We start from the raw sequence: 21,342 nt of genomic DNA, 5'->3' as shown, positions 1-21,342 counted from the left end.
CCCCCCCCCCCCCCCCCAGCTCTGTTTTGCTCTCTTTCATTTCCTCCATGTTTTCCCTCTTCGCTCTGTAATCGGCGTTCTCGACGACGGGCCTTTTGTTTTATCTCCTGTTTCCAGTTTCCCCTCTCTGTCATTAAGCTGCTATTAGCCTTCCATCCTGAGGCTGAAACACTGACCTTCTAGTCAGGGCTAAAATGGCTGCTTTGCAGGACAGCGCTCTCCCTCCGTGCTCTGTCTCTTTATCTCTTAAAACTAATTAAATCACACACACATAAACAGTTAATGCTTAGCACCTGAATTATGTGTTGTGAATGACTCTCAGCTACGACCACCCCAAACTTCAGCTCGATATCTGTAAAACTGATTGATTTACAGCCGTTTTTGTGGTGTTGAAAATCAGCTGGCTGTGGCAGCCATCTTGAATTGGATTGATTCCAAATGTTAATCAGCTGTAGACGTACATCCAGTGCATATTTTCTGAAAGTTTTATTAAAATCCCTCCAATGGTTCGTGAGATATTTTGCTAACAGACACACAACGTTGACTCCAACAAGTTGATGGTAAAATTTTAAACAAAGACCTTCTGCGATCTGTTGCTGCTCAGAATATGTGTTGGGGATGGGTTTCAGCTACTGCCACGCTAAACCTTTAGGTCAGTATCTTTAACTCTGATTAAGTTATAACCCATTTTGTGTTTTTTACGTTCAGTCAGTTGTGATGGCCATCTTGAATGGTGTTGACTCTAAACATTAATCAGCTGTAGACATACATCCAACATTCACTTTCTGAGAGTTTCATTAAAATCCATCTGGTGGGTCATGAGATATTTTGCTGACAGACAGAGAAATGAACACACACAGCCACCAAGAGGCAAAGGTGGCCAACAATGGCATAATTTACAACGTCATACGAGGGGAAACAAACTTCTCTGTTAAAACAAATCCTGATTTATGTATTTATTTAGTTTATCTCCAGCTTCTTGTCACGTGGAGTGAAGTTTGCCGAGAACATTTCAGTTGATTCGGTTTATCGGTTCCCGCAGCGAAAGGTTCTTCACGACGTTCGTTTCCGCACGGGCTTAGAGAATGAGGATTAAAAGAAAGAAAATCCATGAATAATTTTCCAGTTTAGCTTCGATTTATGTAAAAAAAAAAAAAAACAAGTTTTCCTCCCCCTCAGCTGCTTTCCTTACGGCGCGGTGTCGTCCATTTTGAACAGCCTGCGTCTGTAAACACATCATCTGAAACTTTGCGGTGACAAAGTGGGAAACACCCTCAAGCACTTCCTTCATAGGAAGCAAGTTTGGTCAAAGGAAACAAAAAACTAGTGTGGTAGTGTGGTGTTGGTGGCTGATGTCTAATCTCTCTGATCACAGATTAAACAAATCCAAATTCTACCAAAGAATCAGTCTGTGTCTCACAAAAATCACGTCTTTTAACAAACATTAAAAACACATGAAAAACCATCTATAACTCAGCCAAAGTTCTGGATATTGAGCTAAAATTTGACGTAGAGGTAGCAGCTGTGACCACTGATTCAAATGACTGTTTGTCTGTTAGCAAAATATCTCACGAACCATTAGACGAGTTTTAAAGAAGCTTTCGGGGAGTGAGCATCGGATGCACCGCTCGGAGCCAGGCCAGGTCAAGATGACCACCAAGTGACCTTAAAAAATAAAAAAAAAAAGACAAAAGTGCTCATAGTTGGGTCCATTTTGAAGCGATCAGGCTGCAGTTTGGTGTGGTTGAAGCTCATTGGACGAAGTCTTTGCTGAGAACTGCAGCGTTCACTTTTGGATTCAACCTCGTTCGTCTGTTAGCAAACGTAGCAGATGGATGAGGATGAGGAAGGGGGATGACCTTTCTTCAGCGTACCACATATTAAGCTCTCGTTAAAGCAGGGGCGCCGGGTCAGAGTGACCAAACAACAGATTGATTATACCTTCCAGGAACTCAATTATTAGATTATTTAATCTGTTTACCCTTATTATGATCAGATCTCAGCAGCTGGAGCTGAACTCATAAATCACAGGGAACTCTTTATCATAATATTTACACCCAGTAGGAGGGAAACAGAAGTTTGTCCTTAAGGTGTTATTACAAAAATAAAATCAGGAAAATAGAATCAACAATAAATAATTATAATGACACAAAAAATAAGACTAACACTAAGAGTTTAGGGAAATTTCTAAGAGGACTTTTAATTAATTCCTTTGAATAAGGATTTATTCAGATAAAACACAACAACAAGTAATACTTTAGTGATTATTAGTTTATCTAAACCAAAAGAATTCTCTGAACAGAATGTTTGGATGTTAGGATTAATGTTAATTTGGAATAATTTAAGCTATTTTGGTAAAAAGTTCACTTTGGAATTTAGACAGTAGAAGTTTTAATGGAACAGCAGGTTGGAAATAACAGATGTTATTTATTAGTTAAAATGAAAAAGTCGGACCCAAAATCCCAAATCTTTCCCATCACACAGAGTTAAAGGTGCCAGCAGCTGTGGAGGGGTCAGTCGTCACTTCGTCTTCGAGGAACTTGGAAGCTTCTCGGGCTTTAATGGAACCAAGGGGGCAGGTTGAGACCCAGAGCCCGATGAGGGTCAGGGGTCACCTGAGGAGCGGTGATGTGTGCAGAGGGTCGGCGAGGAGGCAGCCGATGCAGCAGGAGGCAGGAGGCGGTCAACTAAAACTAAAAGCAGTCCTTTCTCCCCAAGTTATTTCTCACCTTAGGTCTGTCTCCTTTTCGTCCGTCGGCCATGCAAGAACATCATCCATGTTTCAGGAGCCGAGCAATCACACGAACCGTATCTCATTTCAGCAACGGACCGTGCACTTTTCACGGGCCTCAGGAAACAATCTGTGGAGAACCGATCAGATGTCCACGAGTGTGTGTACGTGTCCCGAAACAATCGAGAGTCGCTCGGGTCGGAACGAACCCTTCAGGGAACCGTTAGATTACACAGCTCCACTGGATTCTTTCTGTTGTCTTGTCAATTAAAAGCACATGCTGCATTGGTGTTCTGAATAAAACCATGACTCGGCAGTAGTTTTGTTGTTGTTGTTCCAAGTTTCAGGAAGGTGCAGAAGCCACTAGTGGCTCCGCAGCTGCAGGTCCCCACCAGACCCCCTGACAGGAAACAGGAGTGTGTGAATCACACAGGCAGATTATTCTGCTCATTTTGGGTTGTTTTTTTTTTTTAAAGATAACATAAGGATGTCAAGTTTGGACTTCTCATAATATAGGCACAAAAACAAAGTACAACTTTGTGAACAAACGGTGCGTTTACGTCCCCTCGGTCTGCTCGCTGCAGCTCCTTTAATGCGTTTCAAATTCCCTCCGCCGAAAAACGCCTCACCTCCCCACCCACTTCCCTCTCATTTTCTCCTTGCCTTCATCCCGGTGAGCAGGTGCACAGTGACAGAGGCACTGAACTGTGAAATCTCTGCTCCTTGAGACACGTTTCTTGCCTCACACACACTCATTTTATGTCCTATTTTCTCTCTTTTTAAAATATTTTTACATTTTGGTTTCCTTGTGTTCAGAGATTGAGACAATAACGTGCACGTTTAAAAAATTTGCTTCACAAAAAGGGGAAAATCTTTGCAGTTGTAATCTCTGTTTGCATATATATATGTGTGTGTGTGTGTGTGTGTGTGTGTGTGTGTGTGTGTGTGTGTGTGTGTGTGTGAGTGCTCTGTGTGCATATGTCTCTGACCACATCTACATCTTTAATGTCTCCCAGTGAATAATGCATGAATCCTCCGGGCTCGAAGACACGCAAACTTCGCTCCCTCCTAAACAGCCGGGCCGCAGAGACAAAAGTTCAAACGAAGGCCCTTTTTTTTCTCGAACCAAAGGATGAAATTGCCTCATGTGGAGACGACGGAGCATGGATCAAAGCCGAGCCGGTACCTGTTTTAACCGCAGCGTGGCTTTCTACCACCGGTTTCCTGTTTACGTGCTGCAAACATCCTCTCCACGTGAATTCATCTTTTTTGTTTTGCTCTTCTCCCCCCATCTCTAAGCCGTGTGTGAGTGCTTACCCAGCTGACCATTCTGCCTGCTGCTTGTGGCATATGCCACCAGAAACACTCTTGTGTGTCACTGTTCTGCAGCCATGCATGCTTTAAAGCTCCATTTGACTTTCAAATGTCTGCACTGTGTCATCTTTTACACACACACACACACACACACCCTTTCCTGGAGCCTCTTATGAAGACGTGCAGGTTGGTTTCTACAACCTGCACGGGGGGGGGTTCGTTTTTGGGGGTGCATCGGTTTCGTGCTTTCGAAAGCAAAACATCTGCGAACATCTTTGCAATGAAAGGCAACCACGAGGTAAGGTGGACGGTCTTCGGCGGTGGTGTGTGTGTTAAGAACACAGTGGGCTCCTCGTTGGGTGAAAATAGCCATTTATATGGATACACCTTAATAAAATGGGCATGGTTGGTGATATTAACTTCCTGTTTGTGGCACATTAGTATATGGGAGGGGGTAAACTTTTCAAGATGGGTGGTGACCATGGCGGCCATGGCTGCCAAGGTGTGCAGTTTGGCACACAATCGTAGGTTGTTGATGTTCCAAAACTGGCCATTCAAAACGCGGCCTCCTGGTATCGCGGGTCGCTTGGTTCACTGCGGTGGAAAAGTTGCCTTTTTGTTTTTTTTTCTTGCAACTTTCAATCTAAATCGCCAACTAGTCTTCAGCAGCCGCAGCGCCACGGCAAGGGAGGTTTTTTTCTAATCTGATGCGATCCAGCCACGTCCTAACAGGTCGTAAAGCACGCAGCGAGGCTGCCATGCAGCGTGAAGGGGCCTCTGTGAAGGTGAAGCGCCTCACTGGGCCGAGGCTGTCGGCAATAAAACTGCGAGAGTTTCCAAAATGGCTGGAAACGTTCTCCGGGGGTCTCGGTTTCACGGGGCTTCGCCCTCGTGTCGCTAGAACTTTGAACGTGCCTCGAAACCCGTCTCAGTTTAGTTTCTGCAGTAGAGCTAATAGGGTATATTTTTGTCGCCATAGTAACAGGAAGCTGAGCTAAGAGGTGGTTTATTCACTCTGAGAAGAGACAACAGGATGGAGATGGCTAACTTGGCTGAGATTGACTTTCTCTCTCTCTCTCCCTGCCCACACTCCAGCAGCTTCACTCCTGCATAGCACTTCCTTGTTCTGACTGTCATGTGACCGAGCCGACCAATCAGAAGTCAGGACGGCTGCCCAAAGTGAATGTGGGGAGTTACTGAAAGGCAGATTCAACAAACCAGAACATCTATTTGTAAAATGAGGAAGTGAAAGGTTAGAAGTCTAAACATGCAAACTCTTTAATTTTTTTTTACATTTGTAAAGAGATAATAGTGTAAATATCTTAAAACAAATTAATTAAGACGCGTAAATTAATTTTGGCCCAACTTCTACGAGGCGCTTGTGAGAACGATTTGATCAGTGTGATTCCAAGTGAAAACCTTTAACTATTTTTTTTTATTTATTTATCACAATGTTGTGTCTCCAACTGGTTCCCAGCAGTTCCCAAGTAAAATGTTAAAAATAAATTTGTTTCTTTGTTCTTCTTCCTGTAAACATAAAATACATGCTCCAACCATAAGATCAGCTCGTCTCTGTCGGAGATGTAAGGGACTCCTTTTCTGCGTCATGTGTTCAGCTCTCATGTGATTTTAGTTCACTACAGCAGGAAAAAAAATTGAATTAAATTATGGGGAAAGCACAAATTTTCCATGATTGGAAAATAAGGTTTTATTCCATTCTTCAGCCACAGCCTTTTCTGGCTCTTTAAGAAGCAACGTTGTTATCGCCCGCCGCCGAAGGTTTAGGGGCGATCATGTTTTTACCCGTGCCTGTGTTTGTGCGCTTTTCCCCCCTGTAGCTTTAGCAAAAAAATATCTCCTGAACCACTAGTTGGATTTTACTGAAGCTCCCAGAAACTAATCACTGGATGGACACCTGCAATTAAATCACTTCTAGAGTCAGCACCGTTCAAGATGGCCGCCACAGCTAAGCGACCTCAGCAAACACAGAAATGGCTACAGTTTGAACAATTTTACAAACATAGAGCTAAAATTGGGTGTGGTAGTAGCTGAGAGTCATTTACAACACATACTCTAAGTGCTATTCATTACGCGAGATCTTTGCTTAATTATTTAGCACCAACTGATTTAGTCAAGCCTTTTTGGTCTGTTAGCAAAATATCTCATGAACCACTAGACTGATTTTAATGAAACTTTCAGAAGGTAATCATTAGATGCACATCTACAACTGATTTACTTCTTGAGTCTGTAGAATTTAAGATGGCTGCCACAGCTAATCGATATCAGCCAATGCCAAAATGGCCGTACCTCAGTCGATTTTAGACACGCCGAGCAAAAACATGGCGTGGTGGTAGCTGAGAGTCATTTACAACACATACGCCAAGTGCTATTCATTGCGCAAGATCTTTGCTAAAATATTTAGCAGTAACTGCAGTAAACCCTTTTTGTCTGTTAGCAAAATATCTCATGAACCACTGGACTGATTTGAATGAAACTTTCAGAAAGTAGTCATTAGCTTCACATGCACAACTGATTTACTTCTGAAGTCTGTATAACTCAAGGTGGCTGTCACAGTTAAAAAATGGCCATAGCTCAGTCGATTTTACACACACTGAGCTAAAACATGGCGTGGTGGTAGCTGAGAGTGACTCCTAACACATTGTGCCGGGCTGATCCGGGTCCGTGCTTCCTCAGCTCATTTCAGATCGAAACTCTGGCACGAAGAGCGGCGGGCGATATGCATTCACCCTCCCCCAGGAGCGCTAGGCCTTCAATTGATGGCCGTCGCATCATCTGGTGTTGTTTTACCGGATTTCTTTGGCCCGGGCAGCGATCGGCGCAGGGCCCCGACCACAACACGCGGCCAGGTTCCGCGGGGCCGCGCGCCGTCGGTGCCATGCGCGCTCCCGCCCCTCTGCTCTGCTGCGCACAGGCGGAGCGGTGCGGGGAGAGAGAGAGAGAGAGAGAGAGAGAGAGAGAGAGAGAGAGAGAGAGAGAGGCAGGGAGGGAGGGAGGAGAGGGCTGCTATTACTTGTGACAGAAAACGGCAGCGAGCACATACAGTCCGGGGGAGCCGCTGCTGCTGCGACAAGGTGGGGGGGTGAAACCCACATCAGCTGGGGCTATTTTATTTATTTATTTATTTTTTGTTGTTGTTGTTGTTGTTGTTGATTTGTTGTTTTGCTGCAGACTGAAGTGCCTCTTTCTGTCTGATCAATGCGGCGCCCTCCTCTCCAGGCTGATCCAGTGTGTCCTTCTTCTCTCCGTGCTGTTGTTGTTCTGGTGGTGTGTGCGTGTGTGTGTGTGTGTGTGTGCGTGTCCGCAGATGCTGAGCGTCGCCTTCCTGCTGTGTGTGTGCGCCGTCGCCTTCGGACGCGTCTCCGCTCGCGCAGACAGCGGCAATTTTCTGGACGATAAGTGGCTCACCGGGAGATCCTGGGATAAATTCAGAGACGTAAGTGCAACGCGCCCGGGCTGCGCTCGGCCGCCGTTCGCCGTGCTCCCCTCCTCCTCCTCCTCTCCACATTATCTCATTTACACGCCCCCACCTCCCCACCTCCTCCTCCTTGGTTTGGGATCATCATGCGCTCCTGGTTTTGGTGCCCACCCCTGTGAGGGTCGTGTGTCTGTCAGTGAGGCGGTGGAGCCAGCAGGATCCTGCCTTTCTTGTTTCTGAGATAGCAGCCCCCCTGCCTAACGGAGCTGACAGAGGCCTCAGTGTGTGTGTGTGTGTGTGCTAATCATGGTCAGGTACACCTTCCAGGAGGAGGCCAAATATGCCTCCCTGCCTGGCATCCACGTTAGTCTCCAGAGGAACATCCCAGGATGTGGCTGGCAGGTGGAGCGTATGTGTGTGTGTGTGTTGGTTTATTCATAGATGGTTTCAGTGAAGCAGGAGTCCAAACACAAATGTCAAATCATACCGTATCATGTCCCATTGTACTGCATCACATCAGACCTGTACTACATTGTATCCCATCAGCATCAGCATCACATTGCTCTGTGCTGTAGGCTGTTCTAGTATCATCCTCTAACCGTGTCATGTAGTTTGTATTGTGTTGTTCTGAATAGTATTGTACCGTACTGTATCACGCCGTGATGTAATATTTATCCATATTTTGTCTTTAACACCGTACTCTGTTGTCTTGTGTAGGATCATATAGTTTTGTATTGTATATACATATACATATATATGTTATGGTGCTATGTTGCAACGTATTGGTTTGTATTGTATCATATTGTTCCAAATCTATCGCCCCTTGCCAAAGGCGAAGGAGGAGCAAAAATGTTTTTGCCCTTGCCCGTGCCTGTGTGTATGGGTGTGTGTGTGTGTGTGTATACCTGTTTTTTTTCTTTTTTTGGGATCTTTTCTGGTATACAGTTGTCCTTTTGGGACCCAAAGCCTGGCCCTAACATGACGGACTGGTCTAGGTGTCAGGTAGATATATTTTATGGTATATCATATTATGTTAAGGTTAGGGTTAGGTATGTACTGGTCAATGGGTAAGGTTAAGGTTTTGTTTGGAGCTAGGCTGCAGAAACGAACAGAAGTCAGCGCACGGTTCTAATGAGGGTAGAAACACAAACCTGTGTACGTTCTTTTGGCTGTAACATTAGCGAAGCCATGTCGCGAATCGCCGAACAGATTTTAATGAAACGTTTTAGAACGGGATCGCTGGACGTACATCTACAACTGAGTCATATCAAATCAAGATGGCTGACTTTAGAAAACATAAAAACTGCTAGAACTCGGCAAGTTTGGCAGACATTGAGCTAAAAGTTGGTGTGGTAGTAGCTGAGCTTCGACCCCAACACATACTCCACGGCAATATACTTTCCTTAAGGCACGTTAGGCATTCAGTATACATAAATATTGTTCGATATTGTATCCTACTGTTTTGTATTGTGTTTTATCCCGTCGTACTGCATTGTTCTCGTACCGTATATATTGCGTCGTAGTGCACCGTGTCAAATCAAATCCCATCAGAAGAAAAGCAAATGATTTTTAGAACTACAAAGTGGAGCAGGCCCTCTTGGAAATGAGATCCCGTTGGGGTTTCTTCATAAAGTATTCCGAGCCGCCTCACTTCTCAGCTCTACCTGTAGCCTACATATGTGATTTCCTGTCTTTCCGGGCAGTACAGCGGTGATCCAGTGTGAGGCGATGGGGCTGATTATGCTGGTGCTGAAAGCCCTCAGTATATGTCAGCCACCATTAACCTAGCATGTTAAGGCCACTTAGGGCCCTAATGCTGCCGCTGACTCTAGTGGATAATGCCTCTGATCATGTGGTCCCTGTTGCTGTAGATGATTACCCTACTGGAGGCTACTCAGCGCCTTTTGTTGGAGCCCGGTGTCCATCAGGCGAGCTCTCAGCAAATCGCCGTTGATTTATTTATGTTGTTTTTCTTTTCGTTTCGTTTTTTTTTTTTTTTTCTTTTACAGTGCCGCGACCCTCGTGGCGAACAGCGAATCTTTAGTTCGCTTTCAGATGTTCTTAGCAAACGCATCATCGTACGGTTCGCAGGCGAACGAGCGGTGGAGTTAAGACGCCGTGCGCCGCCTCACGTGGTTTGTCTCCAGCTAAAAAAAGATGTCGTGCCTCCAGCCGCAGATCTAATGGCTCCCACAATCAGAGCGGAGCCGTGCGTGCTTCTGCTTGTATTAACACACGCACAAATATGTCTGCATGAGCGCGCGTGTGTGTGTGTGTGCACAAAGTCTAAAAACCTGCTTTTGTCTGATCGTGGTCCAAAAACTAGGAGATGACAAATTGCACTGATGGGAGGTCATCCGTGATTTATTCTTGTAAAATCCGAGACAAGAAAAAGACGAGTGGCCTTTTGTTTTTGTTGTTGTTGTTGTTTTTTGGATGTCAGAACAGACGTTTTCTCTGCCAGTCACACAGGAGTGTGTGAGCCTGCTGTGAGCCCATGTGGTCCACCTCAGGTCCAGAACCGGATTATGCAAATAAGGTGGTAGGAGATGAAGTTGTTGTTGTTGTTTTTCTGTTTCGGGCGATTCCTTCCGCCTGAAGACAGAGGTTGTCGTGTGGACACGTAGAAGGCTGTTTACGTGTGTGCTTTTTTTACCTTGAGGTTTCAAGCTCAGAGATCCAGGTGGGGCAGCGTGTGTGTGTGTGTGTGTTTCATTTCCTGTTTTTAGGTGTTCTTTCACGCAGCCGTGTTTTTAGGGCATTGCAGACGGTACAAAAAAAACGAGCAGCTCTGAGCACACGTGTTTTCCTCTCTGCTTGCTTTTGGACTTGTTGCATCATTACTGTGACCGCTGGCTCAGATCAAATCCCGCTGAGCAAATAGAACCTGTTTAAACAGTTTAAACAGCAGCCAAAGGGCGAGCATGTTTCTGCCCTGTGTCTGCGTGTGTGTGTGTGTGCCTGACCTTAAGGAAAATATCTCATGAACTACCTGAAGACTTTTAACGAAGCGTGCGGAAAGTAATCAGTGGATGTACAACTACAACTATTTACCTTTTGGAGTCAACCCAATTCAAGATGGCTGCCACAGCCAACTGACCTCACAGACCCCCAAAATGCCTACAAGTCAGTCAGTTTCACAGTTGCTGAGCTAAAATTTGCTGTGGTAGTCGCTGCGAGCCATTGACAACACATACTCCAAGTGCTACTCTCTGCTTTAAACGTTAGCACTAACTGTTGGAGTCAACCGTGCTTGTCTGTTAGCAAAATATCTCATGAGGCACAGCACAGATTTTAATAAAACTTTCAGAAAGTAAACATAGAATGCCTTGAGCTAGAATGCCTCAGCTCAAGATGGACACCACGACTAATGGACCTTCGCCAGCACAGAAATGGCTGTAACTTAGTCCATTTTACAGATATGGTGGTAAAGTTTAGTGTGGGTATATCAGAGAGTGATCCTCAACACATCTGAGCTCTATCACATCTCGCGAGACCTCACAGTACTGCATGAGATCGTGGGTAACATTATCTTCAAGGTTTGACCAAAACGGCGACAACTCCGTCTCGTCTCCTCAAACTGGAAGATGAGCCAAATTTTAAACTCTTTATATATATATATATATATATATATATATATATGGTCCAACCCTTTACAATATTTACCGTCTGACATAAATCTGCAGACAGCTGTTTAATTTTTAATACATTTTCAGAATTCATTGAACATATTTTAGGGTTTGCACACGTACTGTAAGCTTTGCAGCGAATTTCCAGTTTAGCAGGCAAAGCTGAAATCGGACATTCAAGGTAAATCCCAGCTGGACTTCTGTACCATCCAATGTTGGGATCGATTGAGATTTTTTTTCTTATCGTGCTGAGATAGGAGTGTAGCTGTCTTGTCTGCCATTTGCATTTGAAGCTGTTAATCCTACGTTTAAAACCGATACGCAGAGCATTTGTTATCGCTCAGCGGTGAAGGAGCGATAATGTTTTTGCTTGTGTGTTTTTATTTGTCTGCGCCTTGAGCATAGTATCTCCTGAATGACTGAACAGATTTTAATAAACCTTTCAGAAATAATAGTTAGTTATCCATCTACAACGAATTACCTAACGGTGTCTGTCTGATTCAAGATGGCCACCGCAGCTAAGTGATCTTAGCTATAATCTCAGCCAGTTTTACAGACGCTGAGCTAAAATTTGGTGCAGTTGTAGCTGCGCATCATCCGCAACACATACTTCAGGTGCAACGTGTTGAGCAGCATCTTTGCCTAAAACCTTGGCATGAGCTGCTGGAGTTGTTTGTCTGTTAGCAAAATATCTCATGAACCACTGGGCAGATCTTAATGAAACTCTCGGACAGTGATTACTGGCTGCACGTCTACAGCTGAACGACTTTTAGAGTCGGTCCTATCCAGTCGACCGAGGCCTGCACAAAAGTGGCTGCACCTCAGCAAATTGTACAGATGCAGAGCTGGAATGTAGAATGTAGTAGCTGAGAGTTGAACTCTCAGGCGGTGTGCTTGTTCCCCCTCTAAAAGCCATCAGCAGGTCTCACTCTTAAGTGCGGCCAGATAGAATCCTGCCTGCTGATTCACTGGAAGTCCTGTTGAAAGTCTGACGAGGGAACCCCGGGGGCAGCTCTTTGCTGTGCCCCATTGCTCTCCTCTTGCCTGGACGTTCGCTGCCCTACAGCACCAGGCAACGGAGTGGGATGAGCCCGAGCGGGCGCGACGCCGGACGGGCGAAAGGCGACAGACGACTTGCGACGGCAGACACTTGATTGTGCGGCCCCAGCGTGGGAGCAAATAAGGCCTCATTTAGAGCCGCCTCTCCAGATGAGATCGTGCGTTCCCGTCCTCTCCCTCCTCTCCCGGGCGCGCTCTCATTGTGCCCGCTCCGTCTCGTGTTGTTTGTGTTGTGGAGTGTGAATGATGCAGGGAAGGTACAGAGCTTGAGGCTTTTTTTCCACTTCAAAGCACCTTAATGTGAATTTGGGTGGATTTGTGGGAGCGTGCAGGCCACAAGCTCGAGTACGACGAGCAGAAGCCAGCGCACTCGAAAACTTGTGTTCCTGCTCTTGGTTGTTGCTTAGAAAGGCTGATTAGATTTGTAAAAGAAAAAAATGTCAAATTTCATGCATGTCACCTGCTGACTTTCATGCCAGAGCAGCTTCAGATCAGCTTATGTTGAGAAGTGACAGCATTGTAGCCATTTTTGGTTAAATCTTAGGAACATTTATGACTCCAACAGTTAGTGATAAAGACTGCAGCAAGGATGTTGCACCGTGAGTAGCACTTGGAGTATGCGTTGTGAAGGATTCTGAGCTACGACCACGCCAATTTAGATCACAACAGCTGTAAAACTGACTGAGTTACAGCCATTTTGGTGTTTTCTGAGGTCAGTTGTCATGGCAGCCACCTTACACAGGTTGGCTCCAAAAGTTAATCAGTTGCAGAGGTACATCCAGTTATTATTTCCTTAAGGTTTCATCAAAATCTGTCCAGTCGATCATGGGAAGTTTTGCTAACAGACTGACACAGTTGACTCCAAATAGTTAATAGCAAAATATTCATCAAAGATCTTGTCCAATCTGATAGCGCTCAAGGTATGTGTTTGGGATCAGTTTCAGACACTACCACGCCACATTTTAGGTCAATATTTGTAGCATTAACTATGTTATGGCCCTTTTTGAGTTTTCTAGAGTCAGTTAGCTGTGGTGGCCATTTTGAGTTGGCTTGACTCCAACAGTTAATCAGTTGTAGACGTACATCCAATGATTACCTTCTGAGAGTTTCAGTAAAATTAATCCGGTGGTTCAGGAGATATGATGGTCACAGACAGACACACAAAGACGTGGGCAAAAACAATATTGTCCACCTTTGCCTTTCGACCGGTGAAAATTAAAGGGCTAGTTCAGATCTTTTGAAGTGAGGTTCTCTGGAAAGGTTGTCAACAGTCGACATCGCCTGTTGTAGACGGTTTCAAGGCGGAAAATTTCAAACAATTACCAGTGTTTTGGTTCGTCACGGCCACAGCACCCGTGAGTCTAACCCGTGGGTCTTGGCGCCGCTCCGATTAGCCCATCGGTCTGACCGGAATTAAACTCTGCTCTGCCGGACGGAGGCCGTTCAAAGATCTGTCTGCAGCAGGTAAGACGTTAACTGCTCGTAGCCTTTTCCACAGAACCCCACGGCAGAAGATCTGACGGCTCCATTAAACAGATGCGGTTTCAGATAACGATTACTGGTCCGCTGGAGCTTCTGGTTGCTTTTAGCGAAAAGTGGGCGCTTCGTTTTCGTTGGCAGCGGAGTGCACTCGTCCAGTTCCTGCTGACGATTTCCGAGCCGACAGGTTCCAGCACTGGACTGATAAGTTTGTTTGTTTGGCTCCTCTGTCTCCGTGTGTGCGCAGAAGTGAGGTTTTGTTTGTCCGGATGCGCCTTCCGTGCGTTTTTTTTTTTGTTTGTTTGTTTTTTGTTTTTTTTTTGCGTCGTCGTGTTTGGATGCATCCGTTGATTCTATTAAGGAATCAGACCGCGAGCACTTTTGTTGTCTTTGCCGGTCTAGAGGGCCCGGCCACCCATAATGCAATGTTCTCATTATTCAGTCTGCAGGGCCAGAAGGGGCCGGGAGACAGACTGTCATTTTACTGCAGCTCTCTTTCTTTTTATANTCACACTAATCAGCACTGACTGACAGCACGTTTTCGCACAGAGTGAAGGTAAAGAGTGACTTTGAGACAAAGAAAGAGAAGGGGGTGGGGGTATGGGGGCAGAAAGAGAATGTGACGAGTCGGCGGCGAAAAGGCAGAGGGTTAGAAAGATCAACAACGCAGGACAGAGAGGAGAAATTAATTAGAGCTGAGAAAGGACGAGAGAGAGAGAGAGAGAGAAGACACTGCACATTTTATAGCAGGCAGGGAGGTGACACACAGGCAGACACTCTGACAAGCAAAGTCACACTCTGAGAAAAGTAACAGGGATGTCAAGGAAAACAGCACGACTTTATTCATTGCTTTAACGCAGAACGGCTAAATCATTCCAACATCGAGAGCTACGGGAACATGGCTTTAGCTAAAGGTCTGACGTTCCTCGAGGAATGCAGATGATGAGTTGTAGCCTTTTTTTGGGTCAGACCTTGAAAATAATGTTCTGCTCAGAGTATGTGTTGGGGGTCAGTCTCAGCTACTACCACTTTAAGTTTTAGCTCAAGATCTGTAACACTGAATGAGTTATAGGCATTTATGTGTTGGCTAAGGTCGATTAGCTGTGACGGCCATCTCGAATGGGGTTAACTCCAAAATTTTATCGGTTGTAGATGCACATCCAGTGAGTGCTTTCTGAGAGCTTTGATCAAATTTGTCCGGTGGTTCGTGAGATATTTCGCTAACAGTCAAACAGGGTCAACTCCGACAATTAGTGCTGTAGTATTGGAACTCATCGCTCGATGAGTAGTGCTTAGAGTATGTGTGGTGAATGACTTAGTTACAGCCACACCAGTTCTTACAGCAGCATCTGTAAAGTTGGCTGAATTACAGTCATTTTGTGTTTTCTAAGGTCAGTTGGCTGTGGCAGCCATCTTGAATTGGGTCGGCTCCAAACGTTAGTCAGTCGTGAAGGTACGTTCTGCAAGCATTGTTGGAATTGGACACATGAACTCGCAGACCAAAACATTATTACCTGTCTGTTGCCTTTTGGTTGCAGGTCATAAAAAAACTGTGCAGAGATTTTAGCACGCTTCATTATTTCAGGTCAGATGAGCCACAAAGAGACATAACTGGCAATAACAACCGTGGATACAACGCTCTTATAATAATCCCCTCACGTGTGGACACTTCAAATCAGACACTTAATTCAGAGATGTGAGAGAAATGTGCCATCTGAGAGCAGAAAAATGAAACCCAAAAAGGTCTCAGGTCGCCTGCCTGGCTGCTCCAGGTCTCAGGCACTCTGGGTTGTGAATACAACCCAGATGGTAGTCGTGCTACACAGTAAAAGCCGCGGTGAGTGACCGTTCTTCATCCGTTTTACACACAGCTGATATGACAGGGGTAGGAGTCCGTTTATGCATCAGCTGAGAACAATCTTTGCCGGACAGTCCGAACTTTACAATACCGAGTACAGCGTAATTCTGTAAATTTCTGCAGTTCGTGTCAGTAACGGAAGTGTTACTGCCACATCTGTCACTGCTTTACTTTTATACAGCGACACAACGTTGGCTACAGATGACTGGTGTTCATTTGTCTTATCTTATTATGGAAAGCCCTTTTAAAGCATGTGGATCTTTGGTTTTCTTTAGTTTGTTACTCCAGCATAAAACATATTTGCTTCATATTCACATGAACGTATAGTAGCATAGCTCTGCCTTAATCAGTGGAACAGATCATGCAAACCCATGTCAGACACCCACAGCATGAAACAATAGAAGAATTTGTTTTGTGGAATGGCTGCTATTTGAACTGACTATTATAACTTACTGAGCTGACTTTCTCTCAAACGCACGCAGACGTAGTTGTATTTAATTCTTGGTACATTTACCCAAACCTTCACTTTAATCCACAGAGTTCCACAATATGGCGTCAAAGACGAGCGCCTGTTGAAGCTGACTCGGGCTGCTTCTAAAAACTGAAGGTTGGCCACAAAGATTTGCTCTTCCCTAAGTGCAGCCGATGTTTTCAACAGGTGTTTTCCCGTCGGGGCGGAAAAGAGAAATAACAGTTTCAGGATGATCTTAGATGTATGTAATTGACAAATGTGTGAGCCTATTTTCCCGCTGAACACAGGGGAAACAATTTAATGGCCATATTGGACCATCAGGACGTGTTTTTTCTTCCTACTCTAGACAAGAAAGGGATAAAAAAATTCAATCAAGATCTTTGCTTTTTGCATTTTTCTTGAAACAGCTGGGGTTGAGAGGAAACCGAAGCAGGTTAAAATGTGTGACATCTCTCATTCTAAGGAGCTGTTCACACGTAAGCGCAGTTTATTGTTTTCTAGAAATGTTTTCATCCACGTAGAAGCCAAAACGCTGTAGTGACCAGGCCAGGTCTGTACGTGGCGCCGGAATGCTGCCCAAAAAAAACACACCAATAAAAAAGGAAACGAGATAAAGCGCGTAAAGCTTGGACGCTGGGTCTGAAATGTGAACGCGAGAAGATGAAGAGTACGCCCTCGGGTCGTAGGTCAGATTAGAGGCGGGGCAGTGACATCGTCGTTTTTTTGAACTGCTGAGTTTGGGCCGTCTGTATGAAAAAGCACGGGTGATGTTTCTAGGTGGAGCTTCTAAAACACTGTTCCCGTATGGACAAGACTGAAAAAATAAAAACCTTTAGTGTATTTATTAAAAGAAAAAAAAAAAAGAAAAAAAAAAAAAAAAAAAAAAAGAAAACGTTCCTATGTGAGCAGCTCTTAGGTGTCATCACTCCATCTCAACCTAGAGCCACAAAGAACATCTTATCCTCTCACCCGTCGAGTGTTACTTACGGTGCGGCCACTCCATCACTCAGCGGCTCAGAGGCGTGACAGCAGCAGGTTAATTTCAACACCCCCGCCACCCCACCCATGGCTGCCTTGGTCCTTTTCAGAAATCACACAGAGACGGCCAGAAGGCATCTCCATTCTGACTGAAAGCGGTTTCTAAAACCCTTATTTTAAGCCTAATCTTAACCTGAACTTCTAAACCCAACGATTTTCCTCTCAGATTTAAGCATTTGCATTGAATGCAGCCTCGTGTCAATTTGTTATGCAAATTGTTCAAAGGATACCAGATGATTGGTTGACTAATCAGTGAATAAAAAAAAAAAAAGGACCGTCTCCGAGCTTCGTACGTCGCGCTCGTGGTTGCTGTCGGTGAATTGTTTTTTATTTATTTTCTATTTTTTTGTAACCGAGTTTCTTCTGAAGGCAAAATCAGGAGAACGTGTGAGCGTGACTGAGTGTGAAAAAAAAAAATAAAAAAATAAAATAAAAAGACACGTGAGTAAACAAGAACAGCTTATCACGGCGACAGAGCAAGCACCGAGCTGGGTTTAAGCTGAGGCAGGACGTCCGGAGGGCTGAACACATCAATCTCTGTTCGTTAATCTCCGTCTACGTTTGACTCGTGAGCCTGCACCTGCTGGGAGCCTCTTCGACTGGTGCCGCTATTAAAAGATCGCACACCTTTGTACCCTCCTTATACAGGCTGTGGGATCACACACACACACTGAACTGAGTCACTTCCTCAGGGTAGTGTATAAATCGCTTAGTTACACAAGACGTAACACTTCCAGTCATTATGTAGCAGACGCATAACTGATATACATACATGATATGATTATTTGAACATTTTATCTCAAAAACACACAACAGTTTTGTTTTGTTTTGGGAGGGGTTTTCGGAAGAGGTTGAACAAATAATGGTGCAAAAGAATGTCTTTACATTTTGGAAACGTATTAAATGGGATGATTTGGATTGGCAGCTGGAAAGTGACTGCAATGACCAGTCTTTAAACTGCAGAAAGTAACAGGCTACAAGTGTTACTATCGCCCGCTGCCAAAAGGCGAAAGGTGGATGATTTTTGCCAGTGTGTGTGTGTGTCCACATGTCTGTCTGTTGCCAAACTATCCCAGGAACCACTGGACAGATTTTAATGAAACTCTGGATGGACCTCTGCAAATGATTAACCAATTCTTGTAGCTGCCACAGCGATCTGATCCCCTTTCAGAAAAATCACAAAATTATCTATAACTCAGTCAGTTTTACAGATATGAAGCTAAACTTTGGTGTGGTAGTAGCTGAGAGTGATCCCCAACACTTATTCCGACCACTGGATGTCTTGCTTGAAGCAACCAGGTCTTCATTTGAACCAAATAGAGCAAAAACAGAAGCCAGAGTGAACTTGGAGTGCTTTGGCTGCTTGAGCGTTGTCCTTTCAGCATCAAAAAGGCCAGATTTGCAATTACATTGTTTTTTTTACCCTTTCTCTTTGTTGGAGGCTTTTCAGCCGAAGAATGTGGTCTCTATGGGGGACCCGAAGGTCCCTTCCAGCTGATGACTCCAGACTTCTTTGCTTTTGTATTGCAACTTGGAAGGCTGCCTTTTTGGACTGGACAGTAAAGAAATGAAAACCCAACATGTGTTTTGTTTTTTTGTTTTGTTTTTTTGTTGTTACTGGGAAATAAAAAGTCCAGTCAACATTATCCAAGTCCAAGTCACATGAGTCTGGAGCAGCCGCTGGATTTTTATCTCGGATTGTTGAGCCAGAACGGCTCCGAGACAACGCTGAAGCATTGCAAGCGACAAGAGGACCAGCCTGCGGGTGAAAGGAGTTGGAGTAAATCTTATCAGCAGGACGACCTGCAGCAGACGCCCAGTCCTGCCATGTGGGGTTCACTCCAGACCACTCAGAAGTTTGAAACATTTTCTCCCAGAAGGTCAGGAAGAACTGGGCGGAGGCAGAAGTGGGATTGGTGTCTTTTCAACCATCACGGTGACTAACAATCCTCAAAAGAGGAACTGGAATTTAATATAAATCAAAAAAAGACACTGTAGACGTACAACCGATGATTAGTTTCTGCAGCCTTCATTAAGTTCCATTCAGTGGTTTATGAGATACTTTGGTAACACCCACCCACACACACGCACGCACACACACACACACACACCCCAAAACACAATGGCCCACCTCTACCTTTTGATGGAGGGCTATAGTAAAAAACACCCCGAGACTCTTTATGTCCTTTAATCACCTTTTTAAATTCCACTTTCTCACAGCCTGTTAACTCTCAGCTCACAAAGATTTTACTGATGTTAAACCAAATGTTTTACTTCGCAAGTGACTCTTTACTTTCATTTTAACTGCGTACAGTTGCATATCTGTAAACTAAATCTGAATCCAAAGCTGGTTTTTGGCACATTCATCCTGTCCAGTCCGTTTGGACAGTATGTGCTCAGGTCATATTTGATGAGCAAACACATCCAGTTCAGTGATACGAAGGATTTCAATAAGTCACAGAAACGTATTAACTGAAAGGACCAGCTATCAAAGGGGCATGACTGTACTAAATACCTGCATGCTTCACACATTTACGACTTGTTTCGGAAATCCCCTTGTGTGTGTTTGAATATGTGATGTCTGCTTAAAAAAAAAATTAATTCCTGATTCTCTGTCCTTGTAACGCTTTCTCACAAAGGAAGTGGAGGTTTGTATGATGCCTTTTGCATTGAAGCACGAGCACTCTTTGTTTCTGTGACGCGCAGCGAAAGGTATCATTTCAACACTGTTTTTATGATTGTGTTTTAGGAGCCGGGGACGTGGACTCCATCCAAACCCTTCGATCAAGGTGGGTGTAAATGAGGCCGGTTTGATCAAACAGTCGGCAGGATGACATTAAAGTTCGACAGTAGTGTGTTTTTGAGTTACATGACGTTCGTCTCACAAGCGGACATGAAACAAATATCCGGGAACGTCCTGATAATGTTGAGACGTTCAGTTGAAATGAACACATATATGAATTGGGAAATCGTTATTGTAATCATACGTATTAGTGTTACCAGCACTTTGAACAGTGAGGATCTCTCTGTACTGTGGGAACTTAACGAATCAGGACGTTTGTTTGCTCTTAGATTGACAAATGAAAACATCCTGGTTAAGATTAGAAATCAAAGCCACGTTATGTCAGAATAGAATCATTATTTGTGAAGGAAAAAAAAACAAAACAAAACATAAAAAATGCTAATTTTATTTCCAAGTTTGCATTATTGGTGCTTAATGGACCATTTGGGTGGTCTGAGCTGATAACTTTGTTGATACAAATGGGAAGATCAGCTATAGATTCAAGGTGCCCCCCCCCCCCCTTCCCCAAATAAAAAATAAATAAACTAAATTAAAAGCTACCCTGGCGTAAGAATCCTGTGAAAGTAAAGAAGCATAGAAGCATATTGGACTCTCTCGTGATGTTCTCCTCTCTTTTGTTTCTTGGCGAACATTTAGAGAAACTTCTTGTTGTTTCCTGTAAGCCAGTGTTTCCCAAAGCTGGGTTTAGGGGCCCCAGCATGGGTCATCAAACACCCCACAGGGGAGCATCTGCGTTTAAAAATGATTGCTTAGGGCATAGTTTCACCAAAACTGCTGCACAGTGTAAAAACAGGAGCCATAAATGGATAAAAATGGTATCATGAAGGTTGAGACGTTTTGTATTTGACATTATGTCTTTGTTTAATGGGATCATTAAGGCGGTAGATGGAGACAGAAGCTTGTGTCAGTGTCAGTTTGTGGGTAAAAAGTTTAGGGACCACTAAATGTTGCTGCTGGGAATCTACAGCATATATGATCACTGCAGAGCATCATCCTTGTTGTTTAGAATTATTACGTGGCTATATTAGGAACAAATTTGATTCAACTCAGAATCAGGAAACTAAGATTCATGCTGACAAGCCGTCAGCAGGCTATTTTCTGAATTTGTCCAAATCTGCATGTGAAACTTTTATCCTTTCTTTCCCCCTTTTTTTTAACTACACCAACCAGCTAAAAAAAAAAAAGACCCCAGGAGGATTTACTATTCTTTGATCATCTCATTTCTATTTGTATTGCAGACAGTGATAATCTCTTACACTCATCCAGGCACACCAGGACATCCTCTCACTTCTCAGTGGATCCTCAAAACACACGCACAGACACACACTCGCACACACACACACACGCATGAACGTCAGGGAAACAATAGCATTAGATGGTGCGTTGGAGGATGGAGGCAGGATAATCTGCCCGAGCTGCTCAGAGATTACAGTAAGGTTCTTTACAGCAGAGGTCGTTTACCGACTGTTCTCAGAGCAGCCGAGGGCTTTTGATCCTGCTCACAGGTGTGTCTGCCCCCCCCC

At 44.4% G+C, this 21,342-nt stretch overlaps 1 protein-coding gene across 3 annotated transcripts in view; it reads left to right on the top strand.

The window, feature by feature from the left end:
- Nucleotides 1–21,342, top strand: part of spock3 (SPARC (osteonectin), cwcv and kazal like domains proteoglycan 3) — a 30,534-nt gene that overhangs the window by 2,823 nt on the left and 6,369 nt on the right. The window contains exons 1-4 of one of the 3 annotated variants that reach the window (XM_017405848.3): nucleotides 7,028–7,137; nucleotides 7,371–7,499; nucleotides 19,656–19,664; nucleotides 19,766–19,805. In XM_017405848.3, the coding sequence (XP_017261337.1) occupies nucleotides 7,371–7,499; nucleotides 19,656–19,664; nucleotides 19,766–19,805 (178 nt within the window). In that variant the 5' untranslated portion in view covers nucleotides 7,028–7,137. Of the gene's footprint in view, nucleotides 1–7,027; nucleotides 7,138–7,370; nucleotides 7,500–19,655; nucleotides 19,665–19,765; nucleotides 19,806–21,342 lie in introns of those variants that run through there. The other 2 variants (XM_037974717.1, XM_017405859.3) reach the window with 2 other exon arrangements.

The sequence above is a fragment of the Kryptolebias marmoratus genome, linkage group LG3 (assembly GCF_001649575.2).
Source record: "Kryptolebias marmoratus isolate JLee-2015 linkage group LG3, ASM164957v2, whole genome shotgun sequence".
Classification (NCBI taxonomy): domain Eukaryota; kingdom Metazoa; phylum Chordata; class Actinopteri; order Cyprinodontiformes; family Rivulidae; genus Kryptolebias; species Kryptolebias marmoratus.
The sequence above is the reverse complement of the archived record's forward strand: the minus strand, read 5'-3'. Positions and strand labels throughout refer to the sequence as shown.